Below are 15779 nucleotides of genomic sequence, written 5' to 3' on the forward strand. Positions count from 1 at the left end.
ACAGCCCTACAGAGACCAAGGAAACCTGGCCTGATGCACATGCCTCAGTCTTAGTCCTCCTTATTTTCAGTCATACATCATATCCCAACTCTGGACAGGGAGGACAGGGTAACATTAGGACAGTTAGAAGAGAACACATCTTTCGTACAGAGCTTGGAGGGATGGAGCATTCTGGATCTACCATCCCCACTCTTGAAGTTTCCACACAGAGAGAACTTCTAGAACTGTAAATCCAAGGGCTCTACAACCCCTAGATACTGGATCCTGGTTCTAGAATTGTAAAGCCCAAGACACACCATAGTGTCCGAACAGCATCACCATAGGTTCTAAAGGATTGTGCATTGCACCTTTCCCCAAAGAAGGCAAAATCTGCAGAATTCCTTCCTTCCATCAAGGAGTGAGGGAATGACTCACTCAGTTATAGAAACAGGTCTTTTGTATTTTGATGAAATGCTGTGCATTTAATTTGGCATCACAAGCAGGAAAAATACCTGTGCTGCAAAAGGCCAACTTTAAAGCCAGGTGGCTGAATCACAGAACATCTCCATAGTCATTAGAAAAGTGAACAAACATCACATACATCTCATGGCCATAGGTAAGCCAGAGAATAACCATTCCTGCCTACCAGTCTGGGAGGGGCAGGGAAGCTCAGGCTCTCTCAACAGATTCCTGCATTTTCTGGAACAACTCTACTTCTGCTCACTACCTTGAGAACCATACAACCAGAACCCATGCTACCCACACTTAACTCTCTGCAACTTGACTCATGGAAAAAGTTTATTCACCTCCATGAGGCAAATGACATAAAGAAAGGTGAAGAACTGCCTGCCAGTTTCCCCTGGGGTGGGGGTGTGGGGTTGGATATTAAGAAGGAGAGCAGACCCTTTACCTTGAGATTTTTTTTTTTTTTTTTTTTTTTTTTTTTTTTACTTTTATAAAAGTTTGACCTTCACTTTTATTTTGTATAAAGGTATTCTTAGATGAGGCCAAGGGAAAACAATCATAAAAATACATACAAGCTATTCATTTTACTACATGGCTAAAAATAAATGCAACAACTTAGCACCTGAGTTGTACATCTGTTTCCATGTAGATGTATCAGAAGTAGCATTTCATTCTGAATTGATACAGTTATTTTGGGGTAAAATGGCAAAATAAGTAATGTTCAGATATAGTTTAGAGAACTTGCTGTGTCATAAGGTAATAGAAATGAGAGACATCTGGTTTTCTATATGTTGTTTGATAAGACATAGCATAGGTTAAAGGAGTAGAAATAATTTAATATAGCTTCTTGTTTTAGATGTTATTTTAGGAGTTTCAGGATTTTTTTTTTTTTTTTTTTTTTTTTTTACAAATTTAATCAGTTATACATATACATATGTTCCCATATCCCCTCCCTTTTGCGTCTCCCTCCCACCCTCCCTATCCCACCCCTCCAGGCGGTCACAAAGAACCGAGCTGATCTCCCTGTGCTATGCGGCTGCTTCCCACTAGCTATCTACCTTACGTTTGGTAGTGTATATATGTCCATGCCACTCTTTCACTTTGTCACAGCTTACCCTTCCCCCTCCCCATATCCTCAAGTCCATGCTCTAGTAGGTCTGTGTCTTTATTCCTGTCTTACCCCTATGTTCTTGATGACATTTTTTTCTTAAATTCCATATATATGTGTCAGCATACAGTATTTGTCTTTCTCTTTCTGACTTACTTCACTCTGTATGACAGACTCTAGGTCCATCCACCTCATTACAAATAGCTCAATTTCATTTCTTTTTATGGCTGAGTAATATTCCATTGTATATATGTGCCACATCTTCTTTATCCATTCATCCGATGATGGACACTTAGGTTGTTTCCATCTCCGGGCTATTGTAAATAGGGCTGCTATGAACATTTTGGTACATGTCTCTTTTTGAATTATGGTTTTCTCAGGGTATATGCCCAGTAGTGGGATTGCTGGGTCATATGGTAGTTCTATTTGTAGTTTTTTAAGTTTTTTTTTTATAAAAAAAAGATGGGACTTGCTTTCAGCTTGGACAGTTTGTGTCGAGATGTTTCAGTCAGGGTCTGATTGAGATTTCCTGTGCAATTCCTAGCACAGACCTTGGCATATAGGAGTGTCCCAGTAAATGACAGCAGAGTCTGAATCTCAGTTGTTGAATCTCAGGGTGTTACTAGAAATCCCATGAGCTAGAGACTTAGAGAAGGAGGAAGGCAGGGGAAAACATACAATAGTAAAGGGAACTGGGCATGCTCTTGTCACTTGCATTTTTCATGAAACTGCAAATGAAAAGATGCAGCATTTCTCTGACTGGAGAATCTAGACCCAGACAGTGGCTCTGGGATGCAGGGAGTAGGCTGGGATGTGTGATACCTGTGGGCCCTGGTCCCGAATACCACAGCATCTCCCCAGACCCCGTGCTCCCCTAAACCCCCAAGATCCCAAAGCCACACTCAACCGTTTTCTTTCTTCTGCTATGATCAAGGGTCTCCTTCGGCCTTCCCCATCCCTTTCAGCCCTCCCCCGCCCCAGCTTGGCCCCAGGGCTTACTGACGCTTGTGATTCAGCAGCCAAAGTTAAAGTTCCCCAAGGCTGACAACTCAACCTCGCTTTCTGAAGCAGCCTGCAGGAAAGGCATACTGATTCATCTGGGCCTGCTTGCTCTCACCCCTCAGCCTTCTCTCACCCGCAGCCTGGCCATCCAGGTACCTGACATTCCAGACTATGGGGTGTCCCTCTGGAGTCAGAACACCAGTGCCTCCCTGTATCAGGATGTGCTACACACATATGCCAGCCGCCCCCCCGCCCCATTCTTAGCATTTCTGCCCTAAACAGACAGGAGAAACAGCCTCCATACCCGACGGAACTCGACAGGTGTGTTCTCACCTTGAATTAGCCCCTTTAGGATCGGAGGGGTCAGAACCAGCATTAAGGGCCCCACTGGAGATGGATCACTGGAAGAAAGGATGGAAGGAGCTGGGGAGGCAGGAAGGAAGAGACACCCTGACTTGGGGAAAATTGTGTGTCTGTTGGATATAGGGAGCTGGGTGGTGTAAATGGTGAGGGCACGGAGAACCAAAGTCTGATAATACTTGCTGGGCCTAATTTGCTCAGAGATTCTTCAAGAAGAATCAGCCTCTTCAATCTCCATCACTGTACCACCCTCTAAAAGTTCTTCTGTAACCTCAGTCCCTTCTGCTGCAGTAAACGACCCATTGATTAAACATTGCCAGGGCCGGGGGGAGAGAGAGAGAGAGGGAGCAGCGCCCCCCTACAACCCACACAGGGCCGAGGTGGGCTCCACGCGCCCCGAGGCTGGACACAGCTCCACGCACACAAGCCTCCCCTGGCCCACCACCCTCTTCTCTCTCCCCCATCCCCCAGCGGCACTGTTCCTAACCTAGGACCTATCTGTATCTCCGACCTCTAACCTCAAGTGAAAACAGGGCCCTGGAACCTGCGGCCTCTGGGGAGCTTACCCCACCTGTACCTCCTCCAAGAACCGCGGCTTTCGGTCCCAGGAGAAGCGCGTGGAGACGAAATTCCCGCCTCTCGAGGGCCCCTCCTCGCTTTCCCGCGCAGGTGGTGTGCAGCCCCGGGGCGACCCCAGCGTACCTCTAGGCCCAGTGCCACTGGGGTCAGGATCGGGGTACAAGGAGGGGTGCAGTCTGCGGAGCCAAAGGAACCCCGGCGCCTTGGTCCCTGCAGAATCTCCCCACCCCCACTCCGCATTCTCTCGAGGCTTCGCACTGCTCCCAGCCTCTCCCCGCGCAGAAGGAATGAGACCCGGTACTCCCTTCCGCCCAGGACCCTCCAGACGTCGGGATCAGGACAAAGAAGCCCGGCTGCAGCGGCGAGCGCGGCCGCGCGGCGCCGGTGAGGCAGGTAAATACCCGCCGCCGGCCGGCCGCCAAGCTGCCTACCCACCCGCGGCTCCGGGCGCCAGGGCGCGACACGCCATTCCCGCTGTCGCGACTCCCGGGAGACGCCGCAGCTGTGCGCCGGGCCCGGGCCCCGCGGGGCTCGGGCTCCGGACTCACCGGCTCCGGCGAGCTCGACCGGCGCGGGCGACCGCCTGGGCTCGGCGGCCGCCTGGGACTGCGTCCGGCGCAGGGTCCGCACCGTTCGGGCAGGAGGCGCCCGCTTGGCAAAGTCGGCAAGAGGCACCGGCTCAGTCGCGCACCGGCCCCGAGTCCGAGTGAGTCAGACAGAGACCGAGGAAGCAAGTTATAGGGGCGGTGGGTAGGGGGGAGGGTGCTGAGACACCCTCCCCCACCCCGACCCCCGCCCCCCAGCGGAGACGCAGAAAGCCACTCGCAGCCGGAGACAGCCGGACACAAAGACCTCGTGCCAGCCGCAGATCCAAGTTTCTCCCGGAGAGACCCAGGGGGCTCGGACTGCGTTCCCCGAGAGAACAGATAAACTGACGGACAGACCGACAGACGCACCCAGGGACGTCGACACCCCCGAAGAGACGAGTTACTTCCTCAGCCGGGATGTTCCTGGTCTCCTGCTCGCTCCATAGACCCTTCCACTGGCAGATCGCCCGCAGAACGAGCAGAGAGACAGGAGGGAAACTGAGGCCCTTTGGGGCGCCGCGTCCCGGGAGCCTGGCTTTCCGCGGGGGCTCCGCAGAGTCACACAGGAGGGGGGGGGGCAGTGGGATTCTCTCCCTCCCGGGTCCCCTTCACGTCTCTCTGCTTGCCCTGCAGGCGATGGGCCAGGGCACTGGCCGAGGCTGGATCCGAATCCAGAATACTGAGCCGGAGTTCTCCATCTAGGTTCCGGGGTTCCCGGGGTTGGGGCTTTGGGGAGCGGGGACAGCCAGGTCGAGAATCCGGGAAGGGAGGGGGGCCTCGGCTTTTCTGTTACCTGCGTCGGCAGCGCTCGGACTCCTCTCTGGGGGCTCTAGCTCGAAGCTCCGACAAGTCTCCACGTCCAGCCCGAGAGGGGGCGGCCGAGCCCGGCACAGCGAGGCCAGGACCGCGAGCGCCGCCTGGCACAGAGGCTCCCCGGTCTCCCACACCCCGCTCATGCCCTGGACACCCCAGCCCTCCAAGCAGCCGCCCGAAACCGCGCCGCGGCCGGACTGGGGCGGGGCAAGGCGGCCCCAAGAAGACCTTCCCCGCAGCGGCCCCCTCGGGCTCCGTTCGGCTTTTAATCACTTCCCCGCAGGGTCTCCGCCCCTCACGTGGCATCCCGCAGCAGCTGGCAAGTCTGGCGCCTCACGGCCGCCCCCTCTACACTCAGCGACCAGTCTGAGTCCGGGCGGTTCAAGGCGGGGAAGCCAGGTTGTTCCGCATCCTGGAGGGTGCAAGACTCGGGAAAGAGCCTAGGATCTGGCTCCGCATTCATGGCCTGGTGTGACCTTGGGCCTCTCTGAGCCTCAATTTTTCCTCTCTAAAAGGGGTATAATGATTATGAGTGTTGCACGGGTTGCCTGGGGATATAAAGATAGTGTTTGTGAAAACACTCGGTAAATTGCCACATGCCACACAAGTGGCAATGAAATAGACAAACCTATTACAGAAAGAAGGATGACCCCTCTGGGGGTGGGAGGACCTTGGCCAAGGTTCCTGATGGGAGAAATTAGTCAGACTTGCCCCAAGTCGCAGCTTCGAAGACAGAAAACCCTAAGACTGCGGGGCGATGCGAACTGCAAAAAGACTTTCTGAGCCCCGCAATCCTGAGGTCCGCGGTACCCGCACGTTGCTATGGCGACGGGAGGCAGCGGCCGTCTCTCTCCATGGCAACGGGAAGGGAAAGTTTCTGGCGAATGGGAATGGGGGGTGTTTCAGGGCTCTCAGTTCCCGCCAGACCCATCTCTCTGCATCCGTGCAACACCACTGATGTTACGCTTGCTATTAAGCGTAACAAGGTCCAGGAAGACCGAAAACTGAACGGGAGGATTGAGGCTAGACAGGGCAGAACAATTCCCTCCAGGAATCGTAGTGTGAGGTCCAGGAGCAGATTGACTGAGGGGCTCCTAGGCGCCTCACTCAGCCTGGAGGTCTGTGGAGAGCCACCGGGTCGCGGCCCTGAGGGGGCCCTGTCACAAAAGTCTTGCGTCATCAGCTGGTCGGCGGGTGGGCCTCTTCCTCTGTGGGGTTCACCCAAAACCCCAGGCTCAGGTCCCTTTGCCTTCCCGGAGCTGGGAAGGAAACTTTAGCTGGAGCCTCTGGAAGCCACGGGGCTGGTGTGTACCCGGGTGGTGGGTGGAGGAGGAGGGTCTTTCCTAATTAACACGCTAATTGGAAGTGGCTCGGGAGGTGACTCACGTTCCGGAGGCAGGAGATTCGGAGCCCCAGCTCCTGGCGGTGTCCGTCGTGCTCCATCTGCACCAGCCGCGCTAGCCGACACTTGACAGCCCTGGGCATGCCCTGGGTACAGAGGGTCAAGCCAAGGCCTAAGAGGAGCCTGGCCTAACTGGGCGGTTTTTCCTCTCCCCCTGCGCTTCCTAGCTCTGTCCATGGTGCTGAAGGCCCAGTTGGTGCGACCGTCGCGTGGGCACCCCTTTAGGGTGGGGGGCTGGGGCGGGCAATTGCGGTGGGTTCGAAGCTTCCACCCTGACTTCAGGAGCTTGCGACAGGGGAGGGCTAGGAACTCAGGCAGGAGGGACTGAGCAGGCATGATCCCAGCCACACAATGCAATCCAGGCCGCCTTCCTGTGGGAGGTGCTCAGCTGCTGTTCCAAGAACAGGTGAGGCTGTGGAGTCCCCATTCTCCTCCCAGTGCTTTTAGAACCCACCTGAGGGGCCCAGAGGCCCCATCACTTTTCCCTCCACCACCCGAGGCAGAGCTCAGTAGCTGGGAGAGACTGGAGCTCAGAGGCCCCTTGTCACACGCTCATTAGCAGTTTCCGAGGGGGTTGATTTGTGTTTATGTAAAACAACAAATGGAGAAGAACCGCCCTCTGCCCATGTTTATGGCAACTCTGTCACTCCGCGGCGATTTCTCCCTCCCCCTCTCAAATTCCCGGGGAAATTTGCAGAACAAAGCGCTTTGTGTTGCCTTTGCAGAAAATGAAAAAACACAGGTCTGTTCCAAGGGCCCAGGCCCGTGATGCAGGGAAATCAATATTTTGCTTTACAACGAGTGGGGGAATTTGCATCTAAACTGAAGGCAAAGGAGCCTGTTCGGAGCAGAGCAGGTGGTAGGAACCGAGAATTAACAGATAATTTCTCATTGTTCCTGGATTCTGCCTCACACTCGGCAGGCGGTTCTGCAGCGTCTCTGGTGCTCCGGCAGCAGCTCCGGACCTGGCATTTCTCATCCTAACGGGGAGAAAAAGGTTCTGCTCTGACAGGGCTGCGGAAAGGGGCTGGGGCTCCCCAGTCAATAACCGTTGAATTTGGATTGTGCAAGTGACTGTGTGCGTGTGTATGAGAGAGAGAAACAAGAGAGACAGAGACCGAGGTAGAGATAAGAGACAGAGACACCTGGAGAGGCGGAGAATGAGAGAGACATACAAAGAAACAAATATAGGAGATAGATTCAGAGAGCAGAGAGAGAGAGACAGAACTGGCATGCATATAAAGGGATGTATAAAGGGACACTTATTCAGAAAGAGAGAGAAAAGAGAAAGTAGTTTTTCTTACATTAAGAACAAAGCTCTGCCTTAGTGGTCATTTCCCTGCCCTCTCCCCCACAGTTAATTGCTGATACTTGTGGTCACATAACCAGCCACAAAGCAGAAAAAAAATCCTCATGTAAAGATGGGACCCTTTCCTCTCTAGAACCCCTTTCCCTTACAAGCCCACTCCCAAAACACATCTATGCTTCTTCCCATATGAAGAGACCAAATTCAGACTCCCAGGGTCCGTCCTACTCAGACCTGGGGAGGGAAGGAGAGGGAAGAAGTGAAATTGTTGCCCCTCCATGCTACCTCTCACAGGAAGACCATTCTGAGTTTTATTTAGGGGTGGGGAAGAGAAGAAGGGGCGGAGACAGCCAGCATGGCATAGGCAAACAAAGGCACAGGAGGCTGGGTTCCACGACTGGTGCACCAAACCAGCCCCGGGGCAGTCACCTCCCCTGCCAGGGCCTCGGTTTCCTTATTGGCAAGACAATGAAGTGGGATGAGGAGCTCTTTGAGTCTCCATCCAGCAACCACACTCTGGGATTTTACAGGAGGGGAAAGGAGGAAGCTGAGCAGGGAAAGGAAGGAGGGAGTGAGGAGCAGGTTTTTCTGTCTCTCAAGAAAAGAGTGTCACAGATGTTCAGACCCACTTTGGGCTTCTCCTCCCTCATTACTCTCATCTCCTGTACAGTCATGGCTGGAGCATCCTGAGCCTGGAGCCCCCGAGGCCAGACTGCTCAGAAGCAGGAGATGGGGCTGGGGGTGAGGCGAGAGGAAGAAGAAGAGGTCTGAGGCAAAACCCAGCGGCCTCCCACTCCTTTGCCCGCCTCTGATCAGAAATAGCCAAAGTACACTTCCCCTTTGCCCCCCACCCCAAGTCTCTTAGGCAGTGGCCTGACTGCCCTTGGAAGCTTCCCACCCTGTTCTGAGCAGCAATGTCCTGTTGAGTTATGCTACAGATAAAATAAATTAAAACAAAATAATAATTTCAAAAAAAAATTAAACCTCAGTAGGAAATTGCTAATGCTGTAGGCGGGAAGAATGAGCTCCTTTGACGTGAGCCAATGTGTCATATTGTCTTTCCATCTCAATGCAATTTCTAAATAGGGAACCCTTTCCCCATTCCCTCCTCCCCTCCAAACCCCCAGCAGAGATGTGAAGGAATCAGTCTGATATTCATAGGTGGATTGTCTGACGCTCAGGGAGAGTTACAGAGAAACAGACACAAGCAGATCCACTGCTTTCCTGAGCAGATTGGAGCCAGGGGGGCTGTGACCCAACCTCGAGGACCACTGATTGCCTCTCTCCACCTCTCCCATTTCCTGCTTACTGAGGCATCTGGTCACTTTCTGCGAAGGTTTTTAACTTGAAGAAAACAGACATCAGCTGAACATGTTTAACGGCTGGTGGAGAATTCAGATGACGTCCTGAATTGGGGAGTGGGAGTAACTTTATACCATTATTTGGAACACACTCTTCTATGGAATCCCCATGGGGTTTCTGCCAAAACAGTTTTATCGGTGTTTCTAGCAGATGTCACCCTGTGCCGCCAACCTCACACCAACATAGCAACTCTAGCCAAAGCTGGGTGACTTCTGCAAACCATGCCCTTCCAAGCCATTATAAGAGTTTTCAGGAATTCCTCCTTGCCTGAAAGATGCAGAAGACATTGCAGAGCCCTGAGTCAATGCCCAGGGGTTTTTGAGAGTCCAGTCTTGCTCTTATTCTAGGAAAGGTCCTTGACAATTCAAACCTCCTGAGCCGAGGGTATATTTGCCCCTGTCTCATTTCTTCCCCATTTCAGAGGCCCCATTTCTGTTGTGCTTTCTGCTCAAGCATACAGAGTTCCAGATCAGACTTGGGAAGACTGGACAGCGTTTGCTGCTTCCAGCTTGGTTTTGTGGGCTAAAGCAGGCTGGGGACCAGATACAGGTTCAAGGTCAGAAGGCAACCTCCTCCCTAAAACAGTTTTAGACATGGACCTAACAATGTTGGGTCCAGGGATTTCTCTGCATTACTTGAGAAGTGAGAATGATATTGGAGGGGAAAGGCTGGGAAGGAAGCCAATTGTGCTCTTCTTCACACTGACCTTGGATAGAAGGAAGAGCATCAGTTTTGGAGTCAGACAGACCTGTGTTCAAATCCTGGCTCTGTCACTTAGTAGCTGTATCACTTGAGGCACTGTACCTTAGCTCTCCGAACCTCAACTTTTCATCTGTAAATTGGGACATATAAGGCCTGCTTTATAGTGTACAAGGATTAAATACCTGGAGTTAAATGCTTACTATATTATGGCTGATTCATGGCAGGTGTTCAAACAAATGACAGCTCCTATCCCTTTCTTCCTTCTCTCAGATCATAGAGGGAAAGCCAGCAGGAACATTGTCTAAAGGTTAACCATACCCTGAAGATTGCCAAGAGCAAATCTGCCTCATTTAATTTTATAACAACACTAAGAGGCAGAATGGGTGGGTGCTAGTAGTCCATTTGGTAAATGAGGAAATTAAGTGACTGGTCCCTGGTCACACCAGCTAGAAGGTAGCAGATAACTGGAATCTAGGCCTTCTGATCCCTGGTGAGTGTCTTTTCCTTCTACTGGGGAGGATGGTGAGGGTATGAATAACTTTTTTCTTTTACAGGAAAAGGTTATAATATTTTCAAATTGACTTCATAATAAATAAAAAGTATTTGGAAAGAAATTACAGAGTACTGAAAGATTCACTCCTGTGTCCCTTTGCAAACGTCTTGGCCCTCTGACCTTAGCCATCCAATTACCCCTTGGTCCCAGCTGCTGGTCTAGAGAAAAGACAGTGTCATTGATGAAACACAGGGCTGGGACCAGACAGCTTCATGGCTCAGGACATGCTTGGCTGCTTCACTCGACAGAGATAGGACTCCTCAGAGGACAGCTTAAGGAGTCTCTGCTATAGTTGGGTTGTGTCCTGTGGTCATAGCACAGCTTCCAGGAAAGGTCCAAGCCAAGATTCTTGTACAACCAGGACCCCAAGGACTGGAATTATCCCCAAGGAGCCTGGAGAGAGTTTGTAATCTCAGGACTCTGGCTGTTTCACTAATGAAAAGAAACCGGATAAAATGCCAAAACTAATTAAAGTAACAAATCCAAAAAAGGCCCTGTCAAAACTAGGAAGTCTTAACCCTGGATTTCAACAGAACCCAAGCAGGAAGAATCAACAGAGTGTGCATTGGGTCAGGGGCCTACAGCCCCCTGTGCAATGAAGGGCTGGAGTCCCTGGAGAGAACAAATCTGTTCCCTAAATTTTAGCCTCCATCCATTCAGTAGGATAAAAATCCTTTTCCATCCCAGCCCCCAAGCATCGTCTATGTGTCTGCTGTTTGCTAGAGGTACAGTGAGTGGTTTTATTGACTCGGTCGCCACCTTCATCACTACTCCTGTACATTTGTAAGGTGGAACAGTTTATACAATGGTCTCACTTATGTTGTCTCATTTCATACTTGCAACAGCCCTAGGAAGTGAATATTATTATCTTCCTTTTACTGGTGAGGTCTCAAGAGAGGCTAAAAATAACTGACTTGGGATCACAGCTAGCAAGTGACAGAGCCAGAACTTGAGCCTGTCTTTTTACATCATTCATTCATTCAGCATTTATTGAGGTCCTACTAAGTCCCAGTTCTGGACCAGGCACGTAAGAACAGTCCTGTGTTGTTTCCCATAAGCACTGGCCCTCCATCACACACAGTGTGCAGAGCCCTAAGCATACGGCCTTTGTCCTGGGGGAGTGCGCATAATCGGTTGCAGAGAGAGGCCACACACGAAATTGGTTTAAGATGAGTTCTCTGACCTCTTTGCTGCAGAGTTGCCCATGCCCACGTCGACTGTGAAATTCGCTCCTGTGACATGACTCTCTCTGGACTGCTCTTTTCTCCTGATTCTCTCACTCTCTCCTCTGACTCGTCCCAGCCCTTCCATTTTCTCCAGGGTTCAACTCTCATCCCTTCTTCTGTCTCTGCACATTCTCTCCAGTGATCTCATCTACTCCTAGGGCTTTAAATACGAAATAATACGAATAGTAATAGTACTAAACACTTACTAAGACTTATTGTGTTTCAGGGTCTATGTTGCTTGCTTAACATGGATTACATCATTTAATTCCTACAACAACCCTATTATTATCTGCAGTTTATAGGTATCAAGTGATGGAGCCAGCACTTGAATCCAGGCAGTCTCACTCCAGAACCTAGATCCTAAGGACTCCCAATTCTGCATCTGACTCATCAGTCTCTCCTTGGTTCTACACATGCATTTCTAAATTCCTCTTCTGAACACTTTTTACCCCAGACCTCCAGAATCTAATATGTTCAAGGTAGAATTCATATTTTCCTTCACAAAACTGCTGTACCTCCTTAAAGGAGGACATAACTAAACCAAACTAAACCCCAAACCTCAGAACCCTCCTTGATTCTTGCCTCTTCCTTATCTACCCACATTCGGCCTGTCACCAAATCCTCTTGTTTTTATCTTTAAAGTGATCTAACCCCTGTCCTCCACACCACTGTCACTGCCCCAGCTTAGACACTCAAACTTCCTCTTCTGGATCATGGAAGTCACCTTACGGGATACTCTAATTATGTCATCCTCTCACTTAAAACCCTTCACAGACTTCCCGGGGCCTTCAGGATGAGGCTGACACTCTCTAGCATCGCATACAAGTCCCTTCCAGACATGGCCTCCGTCCATCTATGTAGCCTCCTCTCCAGACACTCCGGGTATCCCTGGAGGCTGCCTGTGCTGCGGTCACAGAGTGATAATCCCTGTCTCTCATCCTCCCACCCCACCCAACCTCCTGCTTTTGCTGATTGTTCCCGCACATCCTCTCTCCTTTACCCATGCCCCCTCTAGATTCTGGAACTTTACAATTGCTTGTCCCTCTGCCTTGAACACCTTTCCTCTTTTCCTCATCACCCAGCTGGTTCCTATAGGACATAGAGGGGCACAGAGGTAAAGACTGTGGGCTTTGGAGCCAGGCTGTCTGGGTTCAAATCTTAGATCTGCCGTGTAGTAGCTGTGTGACCTTGGGCAAGTTGCTAAACCTATCTGTGCTTCAGTTTCCCTGTTCATAAAATGGAGATGATAATAGCAGTACCTCTCTCGTCAGTTTACCAAGAGGTTTAAATGAGTTGACATACATGAAGCACTCAGAACAGCCCCCTCCCTGACTTCCAAAGCTGTCTCAAGATGTCCCCTTCCTCGTCAACCCAATGCTCCCTTTTTTTTTCACAGAGTTTTGCAACAGCACACCGTTAACTTGGTTAACTAGGCTCTGAGCTCCTTGAGCTGGGGTCTGGATCTCATTCGTATTCATCTCCTCAGTGCCTCACACCTAATCCACATTCAGTGAGTGACTACTGCTCTGAAGACAGGCACATATGTGAATGTAATACAGTGCAAAGCAAGGGTGTGAGTGCCAGCAGAATCCCAGAATAGAATTAAATGGGCCAAATCAGGGAAGGCTTCCTGGGGGAGTAGAGTTTTGAGTTTTTTAGGCAGGCAAGACTGGAAGGAAAGGGGGAGCACCTTCATTCCAGGCTGCAGGAACAGCCTGGGGTAAGGCTTTCAGGCAACAATAAGCCCTCCATGTGAAGGGGAAGTGAGCAGCTTTTCTTGGCTGGAGCATAGGTGAGGGACAGGTGGGAGAGAGAACCATCAGCCTTCACGCATTCCCACATTCACCTCTAGCAAGCTCAATCTCACTTGGCTGGATTTTTACAAAGAGCCCAGTTTGCTCCAGCCAGTCAGGAGGCCAGCTGAGGAAGACCCAAACCCTGCCCTCAGAGAGATTATGATGAAGCTACAGGAAGCTGGGGGGGAACCAGCTCCAAAGTCCTCTGTGAACACACCAGAGTCTGGGTCCTGAAAAGTTTCTTCCTGAGAAGAAATTGCTCATTTTTCCAGGTATCAAGCCATTGCTGGGAAGCAAGTGTGTGTCTGCTGGCCCAGCTGACTGTTTTCCAGCAAACGTTTCTGATGATAACACCAAGTCATTACTGTGCAATGTGCGCTGCTAAGGGGAATTCAGAGTACCCCACAGCTCACCTCCCACTCGCCTCCCTCCCTTTCTACCGTCTCTGCTCTTTCTTACCCCTGCACATAGGTTCTCCTCCCATCTCTCCCTCCAACTGCTGAGCTGGCTGTGGGAGAAGAGAGGGCCCAGGGTGGGACTCTCAGGCCTTCCAAATTAGCAAAGTGCCCTTGGAGCTGGGAGGGGGGCAGAGAACAAAGGGCATTGGATGAAAGGGAGGTGGAGGCTGGCCTCGGATGAGAACATCTGTAAAGTTAAAAAGGGAGGCACCCTGTAGCCTGGGTGGGGGGGCAACCTGACAACTATTTGCCCCCCAGGACCCTGCCCAGTGCCCTGGAAATTGGGGGATTTGCCCCAGCAATGTGGAGACGGCCCAGGCCTGAAGCCAGGTGATGCATTTTCATTCGTTTAGGCTGCTGGTAGGGACAGCAGCTAACAGGGGAACATGCTGACGGGAACATGCTTTGTTTCATTCTGAGCAATTCTTTCCCCTGCGCACACGCACCTACCGTGCCACAGGGACATACACACACGGGCCACAGTCAGACACACGCCGCCAGGGGGATTTTTCAGCCCTGCTCCTGAAAGCACCTGACAGCTTCTCTGACTTGCTCTCCCTCTGGGAGGCTATTGAGCTTTTAGGAAATCTCAGCAGTCTTTGTAGGATGGAGTGGGACAAGTTTTGAAAGTGCTGAGAAAATCATGGAGGGGAGGCCCAGAGCCCACTGAGGCCTCGGTTCCTGAGTGGGCTTCTTCACAGTGGGTGGGGGGAGGGCTGGAGAGCCCCCAACTGCCCCAGCCAGCGGAAACCAACAGTGGCTGATGGAGCCCAAGCCCAGCACCATGGGGGCAGCGGGGAGGTGGGGCGGTGGGCAGAGAGGAAGAAACAAGGCAGGAGGAGGAAATGGTTAAGCCTAGGGCTTAAGGAGGAGGAATGAGGGACAGGAGGTGGCTGAAGTGGGGTCTGGATGCAGAGGAGACTTCCAGATACAGCAGGGGTTGGGGTGGCAGCCGGGCCACGGCGCCACAGCTCGGGGAAGCCACAGAGAGTGAGGTAAGTGCCTCCAGCCCCTACAGGAGGCACCGACAGCCTGGCTTGTCTCATATCCAATTGTTCATGATTCTTGCACGTGAAAACTGCCAAAAACCAATCGCTTTCCTCACAGCTGTGCTCACCTGGGGTGGAAGGTGGCAGGGAGGGTGGCGGGGGGCTTTCCACTATTCATTGCATTAAATTGTTAGAGCCAAACAGTACAACAAAAGGAAGTCAGTTGCTCTCCCTGAAAGCCGTCTTGATTGGCCTGGAGGCTGCCTTGGGGTTTGTGAGCGGAACTTGGGCTCTGCTTTCCTCAGTCCCCTCTGGCTACCCTCAAACCCTGCTCAGACAGTTCCCCGGCCAAGAAGGCGATTCCCATGCACCTCCCTCGACTCTGACTGCCCTCTCATTCCCCACATGGCCCAGAGACACAAACACTGAGCCTTTCCTCATATTGAGGATCTGCTTTGGGAGGAGGAGACGGTCCCATCTTCCTATCTGGGTTAGACCCCCAAGAACCCTTTATAGACCCTATATATCTGCTGCCTTAACTGCCCTCAGACTTCATGGGAATGACTTACCTAATTATCTGTCTCCTAGACCAGATAGGGACCAGACCATCGGCCGGGTGAGGGCAAGTTCTGCATCTGTGTTTTTTTTTTTTTTTTTTTTTTTTTGCGTTACGCGGGCCTCTCACTGTTGCGGTCTCTCCCGTTATGGAGCACAGGCTCCGGACGCGAAGGCTCAGCGGCCATGGCTCACGGGCCCAGCCGCTCCACGGCATGTGGGATCTTCCCAGACCGGGGCACGAACCCGTGTTCCCTGCATCGGCAGGCGGACTCTCAACCACTGAGCCACCAGGGAAGCCCTCTGCATCTGTTTTGTTCACTTTGGTTTTCTCAGTCCTCAGTTAGGGTCTGTTGCCTAGTAGGTGCTCAATCAATTTTAATCAGATGGATTAACGGAGATAAGAGTTTCAAAATTGGTGGTAGTGATGGGGGGAGTTGTTTTTAATTTGATTAATTCCTTCTTGCCAAGAAGGGAATAGCCATGAAGTGTTTAAAGGCAAAGGATAGGTTTGTGGACCACAAGATGGGAGAGGGG

At 51.5% G+C, this 15779-nt stretch overlaps 1 protein-coding gene across 1 annotated transcript in view; it reads right to left on the reverse strand.

The window, feature by feature from the left end:
* The window catches only part of SYT6 (synaptotagmin 6), a 59972-nt gene extending 54936 nt beyond the window's left edge, over positions 1-5036 (reverse strand). The window contains exon 1 of the mRNA XM_060086590.1: positions 4874-5036. Coding sequence (XP_059942573.1) covers positions 4874-5036 — 163 coding nt within the window. The remainder of the gene's footprint in view (positions 1-4873) is intronic.
* Between the last annotated feature and the right edge of the window lie 10743 nt (positions 5037-15779).

The sequence above is a fragment of the Mesoplodon densirostris genome, chromosome 2 (assembly GCF_025265405.1).
Source record: "Mesoplodon densirostris isolate mMesDen1 chromosome 2, mMesDen1 primary haplotype, whole genome shotgun sequence".
NCBI lineage: Eukaryota > Metazoa > Chordata > Mammalia > Artiodactyla > Ziphiidae > Mesoplodon > Mesoplodon densirostris.